We start from the raw sequence: 12,811 nt of genomic DNA, 5'->3' as shown, positions 1-12,811 counted from the left end.
ATATGTAATATACTAAAGGTATGGTAAAGTGACAATATGTAATATATTAAAGGTATGGTAAAGTGACAATATGGTAACATACTAAAGGTATGGTCTACAAGAAAATATTTATCTATCCTTTACATGAAATCAGTTTATAAAGACCATTCCTATGAGATTCACATAAAAACCATGTAAGATATTCACCAGCATGGTTAGTTTTAATTCTAAAGATCATCGTTCAAAGACCATACTTATTATAATTAGGTTAGTATTATTCTTTATTTCTGGTAATAATTAAACCTATAAATTCTCTCTTTTTTTCACGTTTCGGTGAGTTTATACTTTGATAAGTTATGTACAACTATTTGAATCATCATTCGTCAACGAATTAACAATGTTCTCTGTTCTTTTTGAATCATATAATTTCTTTAAATGGTTCAATCTAATTTGTTTTATTTCTTTATTTTTTTGTTGTTTCTACACAAGATTTACACCGAACAAAATTCAACCATGATATTAAAGTTATAGTGTTACGACAGCGGAAGTCATGTGACGCTAGTAACACGTCATGAGCTTCTAGAAAATTCATTTTCTCAATTCAACTTTGCAATACACTTAATTTCCACAGTCACTTTAAACCCACGCTATAATTCACAATGATTCACGCACTTACTTACGGTCACTACCGCGCTTGACTCAATTGTCCGTCTCTATCTCTGCCAGTCTGCTATTCGATTGTTGCCTTCACTTTTTACCGGTCTTATATATACAAAAAGCGTACATCTGGAGAACACTCGAGGCTTCACGAACGGACGAATAAACTAGTTTTATTTAAGAAAGGACTTGTATCGCTGAAGTTCTCTTCAGAGGGAATTAAAAAATTAACAAACGGATTAGAGACGTAACAATATTGTTAAACTTTATTTTCATTGCCTAACCATACTGGAAAGCTTTAAACGTTGTGTTACACATAAAATTTACATTTCGACAAACTATTAACATATGAGAAGCTTTATTAAAATATTATTACGTGTATTAATGAATAACCTTCACCTCTCTTTCAATCCAGTAGCTTGAACTCTACAAAAGATGGCCACATTGTTATGATTAACAATCAATTTTCATGGCAAGAATATTCACGTTCTCGGTATAAAACAAGAAATCGATTCAAAATATAGATTCTAACTGGATATTGTGCGTGAAGTTCTGTATAATAAATCCTATTACCAAAATACGTCACTTTCTAGTACACGTGCAATAATTGTAAACTGAAAATACGTAACAGCAAACGTTCGAAACACTTTGTATATTAACGTAGTGTACACATCATACTATAAGTATCCTATCATTAGCTGTGCTCTTACTTATATGTATTTGATTTATTTAACTATTAAGATTACTTAAACTATAATTTAAACATAAAAATACATAAATTAAAACACACATTTTTTTTGCTAATGAAGAGAAACGAATGTCGTTTTTTTCAGTTTGTTTTCCTTCTCATAAAAAAGATGTTTCTTCCAAAATCCGTTGATAGAAACAAGCAGGAAATTTGAGGACGTATTTGCTTTTGTATTTCACTACACAAAGTAATGAATTTACGATATTATATCTAGGAAAGGCAAAACCCTGCTATAAAATAATATTAATCGCACCCCTCGGTTCGTTTTTAGTTAAATCTGACCTGTCATGTAATCTAATTATTATAAAATAATATAAATCGCACCCCTCGGTTCATGTGTATATAAAACTGTTAGGTTATAACATGTCATGTGATCTGATTGTTATAAAATAATATCAATCAGTTGCACCCTTTTGTTGATCTTTAGATAAATATAATATTTTATAACCTGTCACGTAACCTGAAATCCTATTGATTAATCAGTTAGCTTATAATTGTAAATGAATATTTGATGTAGGTGGCCTTACATCTTTACAGTTCATGACATTTCAGTTTAATACTAATTGTGATCACCAGAAATAACTCCAACATCCTTATCCGATGCTGCATGCTTAATATAATCATAGTTAATGTCTTCGGTCACTTTTCAGGACGCAACACGTCTCTAAAGAATACCCCATCTGTATTTGATTAGATTAAAACTTGGTGAGCGTGCAAGCCACTTTATTCTGTCAATCCTCTATTGTCTGAGAAATATATTCACCAGTTTAACATTTGGGCATTATCAGCCATTAGGCTGTAAGAAATTGAGGTTAAATTATGTTTAAGATTTTCTCCAAATGAGTAGGTGCTTGTTTTTTGTTGTTGTTTTTTCCTTACGAAATGAAGCACCATTCATCTATAAAAAGAATATTACTTCAAATGTCAGTGGCTTACTGAAGTGTTCTTTATTACAGGCGAACTGCTTTGTGGTTTGCTGTAAATAAACTGCATCTCAGGGTGTATGGCATAGAGTCCAGTGAAGCCTGTTTCTGGTAGCTGCGAATGTTTTATTCAGTCTCAGAGCAGGTACCCTACCATTGCAGAAAGTTAGAATCGATTAGCACCCATCTTCTTGTGTCGAAGATGTTTTTATGCCTTGTTCGGGTATCTGAGCAACCATATCTAGGGTTTGGATGCTAATGAAACTTTGAAACACTTGTGGTCAGTTCTCTACACTGTATTATGATTGGTCAGCTTATGTTCGTCTGATGGACCCCAACATAATTGAAACATCCAAACATCTTTATTGAAGTTTAGTCACGATTCATGAACAACTCCGAATACTTTAAAACAGTGTGATTCATTTCCAATAAATAATTAACACAAGCTTGTAAACGACCGTTATGTATACGATAGACTAAATGACACTTCAAATCACGAGTGATCACTAGATGCGCGGTTTACATAATAATGAACTGAGAGGGTAATTGGCATGGTTCTCTAATAGTGATTTTGTCCTGTCATGACTATAATATTAAAAATGTTTACTATCATTTAAATGTTTTGTGTAGTGTACTATCATCTTCGTACATCCGGGTACATAAAAAAGCTGAATGTTACAAACAGACGTATTTGTAATAGGAGAAAAATGTTTTTATCTGTTTTATCTATGTCACTACTTCCTTTCCGAACTTCTGTTTTCTTCTCACATTCTCCATAGTTTCAGACTAATGTTCTCTATGTTTATCAAAACAAAACCAGTGACAAATACTCTAAAATACTGAAGCTGCTTGTTATTAACAAATAAAATTAGGTTTTCTAATCTGTTTTAATGTGTGATTATTTACGTAAAAAATAACGTTAAATAACATACACATTGTTATATAATTAAGACGTTGAAAGACCGTTTATTAAAGTATATAGGTCTCAATTATGTTGCTTGTGTTTTTAAGTAGCCTTTAAACCGTTATTAGCATTTATCTGAAATACATGCAAAATTTTTCTTGTTACTCTTCTGTGCCTTTGGACATCGCTCATACAGAGTGAAGCAAAAGTTACTCTACAGTTGGACAGAGTAAAAGTTACTATACAGTTGGACAGAGTAAAAGTTACTATACAGTTGGACAGAGTAAAAGTTACTATACAGTTGGACAGAGTAAAAGTCACTCTAGAGTTGGACAGAGTGAAAGTCACTCTAGAGTTGGACAGAGTAAAAGTCACTCTAAAGTTGGACAGAGTAGAAGTTACTATACAGTTGGACAGAGTAAAAGTTACTCTACAGTTGGACAGAATAAAATTTACTATATAGTTGGCACTATAAAATTATTAAGAAGACATTTGAAACCAGTTTAATTACTGTATGATTCAGAGTAAAACGTTAAAAATTAAACTATGTTCTGAACGAACCAGTCGTATAGTAATATTTGCCTCGCCCTGTATATCCTGAGACTATTTCTACCACAGACCACCAAGAACGGGAAGAAGGATTTTATATGTAAAAGTAGCGTAACAGACTGTTTGTTGATCTTATAGATGTAGTGAACTTCTTAATGCACCACACCCTTTCCATTATGACGACGATACTTGAGATTAATTTGATTGGTTAGTCGTTAAATGTAATGGATCTAATCGATTAGAAGTTAACAAGGTATTTCTATAAGGCTACAGCAACAGTTAACGATTCATTCCAACGTAACGTGAAGGGTAAAGTTAATATGGCCAGCCAGTAAAGAAATATATATATACGTATTTTACATCAACTCTAATTAATTCAACTCAAGAAGACATTTTACAGTAACAACTGAACTAAACCAGAGTACAACAAAGTCCAAAAAATGAGAGCTCTGGAGAACATCGTGGATAGTTTATTTATAAGAATGTTGATAGTCTGTCTCCTAGCTACGACAGCTTCATCATTCGACGACACCAAAACCTGCATTAAAACTGTTCTAAAAAATGAAGGGATTCGTTTCACCCGTCCCACCCACATCCCATCTGGACTGATGCAGCCTAAAGAGCGCGTGTTTCTGAGCAAGGAAGTGACTTCCCCGGTCCAGTGTGCTATGGACTGTACAGATGGCATGCCATTGGGTTGCAGATCGTTTGCTATTGAGATCAGAAACTCCTTCACTGCTGTTGATAGAAAACTTTACTGTCATCTTAGCCGAGAAACATTAAATCCCGAAGTTGCTGTTATGGCTTTTCGTTCATCTTACTATGAGGTAAATAACAAAGTCCGTTCTCTCAATTTAATTAACATGTCATGAAAAATGAACTAAACACAAAAAAAAGAAAACACTAATAATATCCTGAATATAATGATTAGTGTGTCTGTACAATATTAAAGACGAGATTTTTAATACAAAATTATCAGTTTCTGGTGACATATTGTTCCTCTAGTGCAATTTGGACCATTTTGAACACCAACAGAGAAAACTATTTTCTCCCATTGAAACACCGTTTTGAGCTCTGGTAATGCTTCAAACTGTTATTTATTTTGAACTGGCATTTTGTTTGTTTGAAGTTAAGCACAAAGCTGTACAAAGGGGTATCTGTGCTCTACCCACCACGGATATCGAAACCCGGTTTCTAGCGTTGTAAGTCTACAGCCATACCTCTGTGCCACTGGGGGGGGGGGCCTCCAAATTTCGTCAGTTCTTCTAAATAATATTAAAGTTCATTGAAATAAATTACTAAAAATAAATAATCGGTGTTGAAAATAGAATGTATGCGTAGTATTATATTGTTAATCTTGACCATGACAATCTCATTAGTAAGTATTGTTTAAAGTATTTGAGGTTATAAGTATTGTTTAAAATTTGAGGTTATGTATTTGATGTTATAAGTATTGTTTAAAATATTTGAGGTTATAAGTATTGTTTAAAATATTTGAGTCTATAAGTACTGTTTAAAGTATTTGAGGTTATAAGTATTGTTTAAAATATTTGAGGTTATAAGTATTGTTTAAAATATTTGAGGTTATAAGTACTGTTTAAAACCTAGAATTACAAAATGAAAACATATCATTCTTTTATATCTATCTTTTAAGTATGATTTAATAACAGGTAACGTCGTTTAGATTTTTAAACTGTTTTAAAATGAACACCTGTGGCTATATTATTAATAGTGAAAACTGTGTTCAAGCTTATGATCAACCGAAATTTATATTCATGGCTAAGATTAATATAATTTCATATAATATTTTAGTATTAAGTAGTAGTATTAAAATATATTGTAGTGCATATGTAATTTATCTTAATAATCACAATCTTTACAAATCCCTTGTAAATTCTTTAAGAATTGCTCATATATATATCAGCTTTTTTTTGTTTTTGTTGGCGTACCACCTAATTATTATTATCTTTATCTGGGCAGACCACCGTACGCTATGCTCTCGCTTTCTTTCCGTGGTTATGCAATCTTTCCTCCGACCACCTGAAGGGAGTACAGATCATAGACTGATAATGCTAGATTACCTCAGTCCCCCCGTTACTCAGCGGTAAGCTTTAGCGCTTATAACTCTTGAATTTGGGACTCAGTTCCCTTTGATGGACACCGTACAGATAGCCTATTGTGTAGCTTTTGGCTCAACAACAACAAACAAAATTATTTTCTTATTTGTACGCAAGGGCATATAACTCTAAAATCAGAGCCTCAGTTCCCTTTGATGGACACCGTACAGATAGCCTATTGTGTAGCTTTTGGCTCAACAACAACAAACAAAATTATTTTCTTATTTGTACGCAAGGGCATATAACTCTAAAATCAGAGCCTCAGTTCCCTTTGATGGACAACGTACAGATAGCCTATTGTGTAGCTTTGTGCTCAACAACGACAACAAATAACAAGATTATCCCGTGTATACATAAAGGCTCAGAATCCTCCTTCTTTTCAGTTGTTACGTATTAGTACTCAGTGACATAGTGAGGGGTCGCCATGATCTCCTTTAACCTTCCTCCCGACAAAGCAGCTAATGAATGAAACTGGTATTTAATATGGCTACCGTACCGGTTAATTAGAAATTCAGAGAATCATTGCTTGAAGTATATTATTGTAAAGCAGCGGTATATACAAGATCAGAGTCAGAGATTTTGTAGTTAATGATAAAAACGTAATTTTAAGTAAAGCGTTCCACATTAGAGACATTATTACAATTCTACTGTATAATAAAGCAATGCGGGAAATAATATAAATTTGTAGAATGGGAGCAGAGCTCCTTCTGCACATAAAAGGAGGGGTTATCGCTTTCTCGCGACCCCGCAGGACTGCACCACTGTTTATATAGTAAAAATAACACGAATTTAGAAGATAATAATAACTTCCGATCAGAGTAAGCTATGAACTCAGAGCAAATCAAAATTCAACCTGGCATCATTACAATTAATTAAATACACTTTTCTTACGTTTCTACTTATAAAGATTATGATGCATTTTTTCATCTGTTAAGTGCCCTTGCTGTTAACGACATTTTCGTCCATAATCCCAAATTACTACATCGTTTGAGGACATGTATAATATGAGTATGAATAGATAACCATCGATCAAAAGAAATCGGAAATAATAAAAAATAATGATAACCTTTCTGTTCCGAAACAGTAGATGATCACAGATCAAATGTTTTCAAATTATGCTTTCTATTTTATTATCATAATATGGTATATTATCAGTAACATGGTTAATAAACAACCAAGGGCTAACGACCTAAATGTGAACAGGATCAGTGACATGGTGCATATGGAGTCTGCATGTTTTTAGTTAATACTGGCGAAAATGTTATGGCAACCAATATATGAACACTGGAACCTCTTACGTCATTATCTTCAGGTTTTATGTTTTGCCATAAAAGAGAAGCAAACAGAAATGGATACAAAAACCACGTATTTGACAATATGTGCGTAATTATGTGAACTCGTAGAAGTTGTAATAATTTCATTATCTGGGAAAACTTTTTTAAATCTGAAGCTGCTTTATTCTAAGTCGAAATGCAAAAAATCACAAATGAGTTGAATTAAATATGAATAAAAATAAGACATCTGTGATATTTTCAGTTGCACTGATTACCCTACAGGTAAGAATAGTACCTCAATAGTAGGACTAACTATACAGAATGTAATGCAAAATTAATGCTGCATTTTTGACTTTGGACGAGTTGAATAAAGGACTGAAAAATTCCTTATTCCAAACAACAAATCCATGGAATGTGAAGGACAATTGACAACATTACTCTCTAACTGGTGGTGGGCAGATCACAGATAGCCCATTGTGTAGCTTTGTGCTTAATTCCAAACAAACAAACTCTCTAACTGTATAGAGTTCGTTTGTTCTTTTGATAAATGTCACTCAAAGCTACTCGAAGACCTTCTCCGCTAGCCGTTTCTAATTTAGAAACGATAGACTAGAGAGAAGGCAGTTAGTTAACACACTCACTGCCAACTTTTGGGCTACTCTTTTACCAACAAAAAGTGGGATTGAAAAGGGCGAGCATGTTCGTTGACGAGATTCGAACCCTTAACATACAAATTGCGAGTCGATCGCCCTAACCACCAGGTCATGCCAGGCTCTGTCTAAAGTTCTGTCTTATGGTCATTCCGTAAGTAAACATAAGGAGTACCCAGCCTCCAAGTATTCCTAAATTTCTACCTGTTGACCTCACTATAAAGATTATATAGTATACTAAGCTACATCATCTATCGTAGGAAAATCAGAAATAATAAAGATAAGTATAACGTGTAACTAGGGCACTACTAAGTTAACCGCATTCGAGAACTGGTCTCTCTATTGTAGAACTTATACCCGCTTCCACACGCTCGTTCGGAACATTTAGGTTAACATTTAATGTTAACATGTCTAAACTAATAGGGAAAAAACTAAAAAAAACAAAAAAACACCTGGTTTGTTTTACATACAACACTTCGTTCAATAAGATGAGTGCACACAGTTTTAATATATCCTAGATTAACCAGCAGAGTAGAAAGTTAAGCCTGCTAATAACAGGAGGGACTCGGATCACAGATTTCCCTGAGGTGTACTTCCCTTGGAGTTGCAGCTATCGGATCGTGAAAGGAATGAGGCAGATCCACAAATAACAAATATTTAATAACAATCACATTAAACTATGAAATAATACACGACAATGCAATGAACAATAGAGCAAATGATTGTGTGTGTGTGTTTTAAAATAATAAGTATAGGACTAATAAGATCCACTATGAAGACTTAAATAGAAAAACTCTCTTGTTAGTCCGTGCCTCCCTCTTCTCCCGTAAGTTAAACTAAAGATGAAACATGAAATGTAAACAACCCCAAGCTAAGTTAAACAAACCTAGTGAAATCTTTACTCAATAAACAATCCTAAATACAGGGAGTCAACGCCCTACTAACTTCGCTCTTCACATGAAGCAAACCCTATTCGTTCAATTACGATGAACGTATACGAAACAGTGAAGCACCTGCGAGAGTCTTACGGACTATCGTTAAAATGAAATTAAAAGTAACGAAACTCAGTAAAAATCGAAAGGTCTCTGCTGATTACTTACGGAGAGTAAAAAAAAAAAACACTCTTATAGTCACGTGAAGAGACAGCAAAACGAAAACTCAAAGTCACACAAAATCTAATTAATTTATTTGTTTCTTGTTAAGCGCAAAGCTACACAATGGGCTATCTGTGCTGTGCCCATCGCGGGTATCGAATCACTAAGGGGTCAAAATCTAATGTGAGAGCTTTAATAGTTCTCACTACTGTAACCAACAAAAAATATCAGCAGAAACCTGTTTTTGTGGGAAACAAGCACTGAATCTAACTACGATTTAATTAACATTTAAATTCAGTCACAAATTTGTGACTGTTATAAGATTAGCCCAAATTTTTTTACTATTTTCTTAGTTTTATATGTTATTTTGAGTTAGAATGGGGCAATGCTACACTACATTCTTATCTCCTCTAAGTTGATCTGGGGGTCAATCAGCAATTTTCTCTGCGTGAAAGACGACAGACATTTATATCCCCTTCCCCAATGTTTTAATTCCTGTAAAAAAGTATCAAGTAATGAATCTAAGTTTCAAATGGACAGCAACTGCCTGTTGTAGAAGCCTACAAATGTAGAGGACAACGTTTCGAAAGTCCTCCGCTTTTCGTCTTCAGGCACCTGTAGGCTTCTACAACAGGCAGTTGCTGTCCATTTGAAACATAGATTTATTATGAATACTCTGCCTATCAAAGAATTGGGTATTTAGTACATTTTTGTTGCTTGTTCTCTCCCTGGTGGTGAAGTGCAGACAATACTCAATTAAACACAGTGGTATTGTTGTTTAAACGTGGTTTAAACTCCACGAGGAATAATCTCAGTGTAATTCTTTTAAGTTTAACTTATTTTTTTATTACTGAGTGACTCTTTACAGCAATTCTCCCCAAGAGGGATTACAGTGCTTCACTCTTGGTAAAATAAGGCTTGCACCTAACCTAGAACGCTTAGTATTCTCTCAATGAGTCTCATTTAACACTTGCAGTGAGAGGTACATTGCCCGAATACTAGCAGGAGGTACAGTCCCTGGATTACTTTCGATCCATTTCAAATAAAAAGTACAGAATCTGAGCTCATATTGAGATGTACACTGGTTCGCTGTCCGCTCCACTGGTTGGGATATTACATTGTGTTTCTATGGTGACGATATACTTGTAGCTAAGGATAACACTGATATTAGAATTGGGGGAATGGAAGATAAAGAAATCCTCTATAATCCATTTATTCTTGAAATTGTCCTCCGGGAACGCTAATGGCTTGAATCCTCCTCCCCCTATTTAACCCCTGCCGTTAACTGTGGCTGTAATGTCGGTGTATAGTGTTTTAATCCAATTTATTAAACCTTTTGGAAAGTTGTATTTCTTTAAGCTGAACAAGAGAAAGTGGTGACCGGTAGTTATCACATAACCTGGTAAAAATTATACCAATAAGAATGTCGTGTTCCTAGGTACGTTGCGTCCTAAAATGCTACAGGTTTGCGTTGTGTGAATTAGCGAATGTCAATAACTTTTCAGATCCCGTTGCATTTAGTTAATATTTCATAGTGGCTTTCTCCGGGCCTCACTGATAGTTCACTGGAAAAGTACCCATTAATCAATGGTTAAATTGGAATTTTGTAAGAAGTGGAACTCCGTTTGTAACACCAAGTAATTGCTCTATATCGATTAGTTTTCTTTATTAGTTTACTTTTTTACAGTGAAGTTTGATAATACCCATTTCTGAAAGTGTCAGGGAGAATATTATTTTTTAGGATTTTGTTTAAAATATTTGCGAGTTTAGTTCCTATTGTCTGCCAGTGCTGTTTGTTATACTCTGATGAGAGATCAACGGGTCATGAGGACTTGTTAAATGGTATACTATCTTTAGTTTGTTAGAAAACCGTTTAGAAATACACTACTATTATTACTGTTAAGTGTTTTAGTTTTACCTTGATATCGTTCCATATATTTTTGTTTAAAGGTTTTTGTGAGCATAGGTTAGTGAAGAACTGTGTGGCAGTATCTAAAATATTGGTAGGGTTGTTGCGAGTGTTTCTATTTTTGTCTATTTATCTGCTGATATTAGATATTTTTTTAACTCTTTCTATAAGTAACTTGAAATTTTTTCTTCTCCTATTTTTTAGCTATTATCTGTATTCTGAGGCTTTCAAATTTCTGACTGTATAATTCATTTAGTTCTGCTTTAATTATCTGTATTGATTTTATACATTTTGGCTCATTTTCTGTGTTTCTTTCCTGAGGTTGTAAGGATTTGCTTTAAGGCAGTGTATTTGTATATTTCTATTTTTTTTCGTGTTCTCTAAGGGTTGTGGTTATTTGTGTTTTGAGGTTATCCCACCACGTCTTATTTCTGTTATCTATATGACATAAATTGATCAGTTTATTGTTTATGTCATCTCTGACTTCTTTATTTTCTAGGAGAGAGACATTGAGCTTCCAATATCCCTGACCTAGATCTGGTTTATTTGGGAGTGATCACTAACATTTTCTTTCGTTCCTACAGGACTTATCCAGGTTTTCCTGCCCAAGATAGGATATTCCTCCTGGCGTAGAACCTGTCAAGTCTAACTCCCACTACACTGCTACGCCATTAAAGTGGCCCTGTAAGTGGCGCCATATATCATTCAAGTCAAAAGTTTCCATTACACGCCCGAGCAAGTTTTCAGTTTCATTTGTTTCTGCTACAATTTCTTGTATCTAGTGTGTTGTTTAAATACAGCTCAAATCTCCACCTTTGGTGAAGTAGAACCAATTATTTAAGCTTCCAAAAACTAGGTGCGTCTTTATCTGGCAAATATAAATTTACAATTCTTATTTTCCTTTCATTTATTTCAACGTTGAGTAAGTATAGTCTAATATACTTGTCGAGTCTAATAGATCTAATTGTTCTTGTGAACCTTGGGTTTATTATTATTAATGTTCCGATTTCCTTAAAGTATCCTAAACTCTAGGGGCCTGGTAGCTAGGGCGCTCGACTCGCAATCTGCGGGTCGAGGGTTCGAATCCCCCTCGCCGAACAGGCGTTATAACGTGGTGGTCAATCCCACTATTCATTGGTAAAAGAGTAACCTAAGAGTTGGTAGTGGGTGGTGTTGACTAACTACCTTCCCTACAGTCTATCACTGCTGAATTAGGGACGACTAGTGGGTGGTGTTGACTAACTACCTTCCCTATAGTTTATCACTGCTGAATTAGGGACGACTAACGTGTAGCCTTGGGCGATATCCAAAACAAACCTAAATTCTAATAGAAGAGGCGATTTAAGTATATTGTTTAATACGTAATGTCCGCTTTATCAATGAAAATGAGTTTATTGTAAAAAAAAATTATGTCTACGTTACGTCTTAACTAGGGATGCACGGGTAGTAAAATTTGGCCGAATACTGGGTCCGGGTACCCGACTACTAAGCTTCGGCGGGGCCGGGTTCTCCTCTCACCCCTCCCCCAAAATACAACATACAACAAATTAGAAACAAAAACACAATTCACATTTATTACATTTAACCGAATAATCACCAGTAAAACATTCCAGTTTTGCTTTCACCTTTCAGAATGAACTAACAAAAAATGTGCACACCAGTTTGCAGAATGCCTGTATTTTTGGAATTTGTTTAAATTGTACTTGAGGAACGTTTTCGGGTAAAAGCCTTGACCTTTCGTGTAAGATAATGTTGCCAGCGGCGCTAAAAGCCCGTTTGCTGTCTACACTGGTCGGAGGTGTGAAGTGATAACACCTCGCTATCCTGGCCATTGTGGGAAATCGAGCTTCGTTTGACTTCCAAAAGTGAGGCCAGTGAAAGTAAACGCAGAAACAGTGATGTTGACACGTTTTAGAATCATTATTCTGATGAATGCCTAGCCCCAACTTCTTAAACCCTAACTAACCTCTATTGTTCTCAAAACTCCCAACTTCCCCCAGAAATCCA

At 34.7% G+C, this 12,811-nt stretch overlaps 1 protein-coding gene across 1 annotated transcript in view; it reads left to right on the top strand.

Annotated features, from left to right (window-relative positions):
• Positions 1–4,200: 4,200 nt before the first annotated feature.
• LOC106467696 (mucin-2-like) overlaps positions 4,201–12,811 on the top strand; it is a gene marked incomplete at its 3' end in the record, with an annotated part of 19,563 nt that continues 10,952 nt past the window's right edge. The window contains exon 1 of the mRNA XM_013928074.1: positions 4,201–4,587. Within this exon, the coding sequence (XP_013783528.1) occupies positions 4,201–4,587 (387 nt within the window). The remainder of the gene's footprint in view (positions 4,588–12,811) is intronic.

This window comes from Limulus polyphemus, unplaced genomic scaffold (genome assembly GCF_000517525.1).
Source record: "Limulus polyphemus unplaced genomic scaffold, Limulus_polyphemus-2.1.2 Scaffold2709, whole genome shotgun sequence".
Lineage (NCBI taxonomy): Eukaryota > Metazoa > Arthropoda > Merostomata > Xiphosura > Limulidae > Limulus > Limulus polyphemus.
This window is presented reverse-complemented; position numbering and strand designations above follow the sequence as displayed.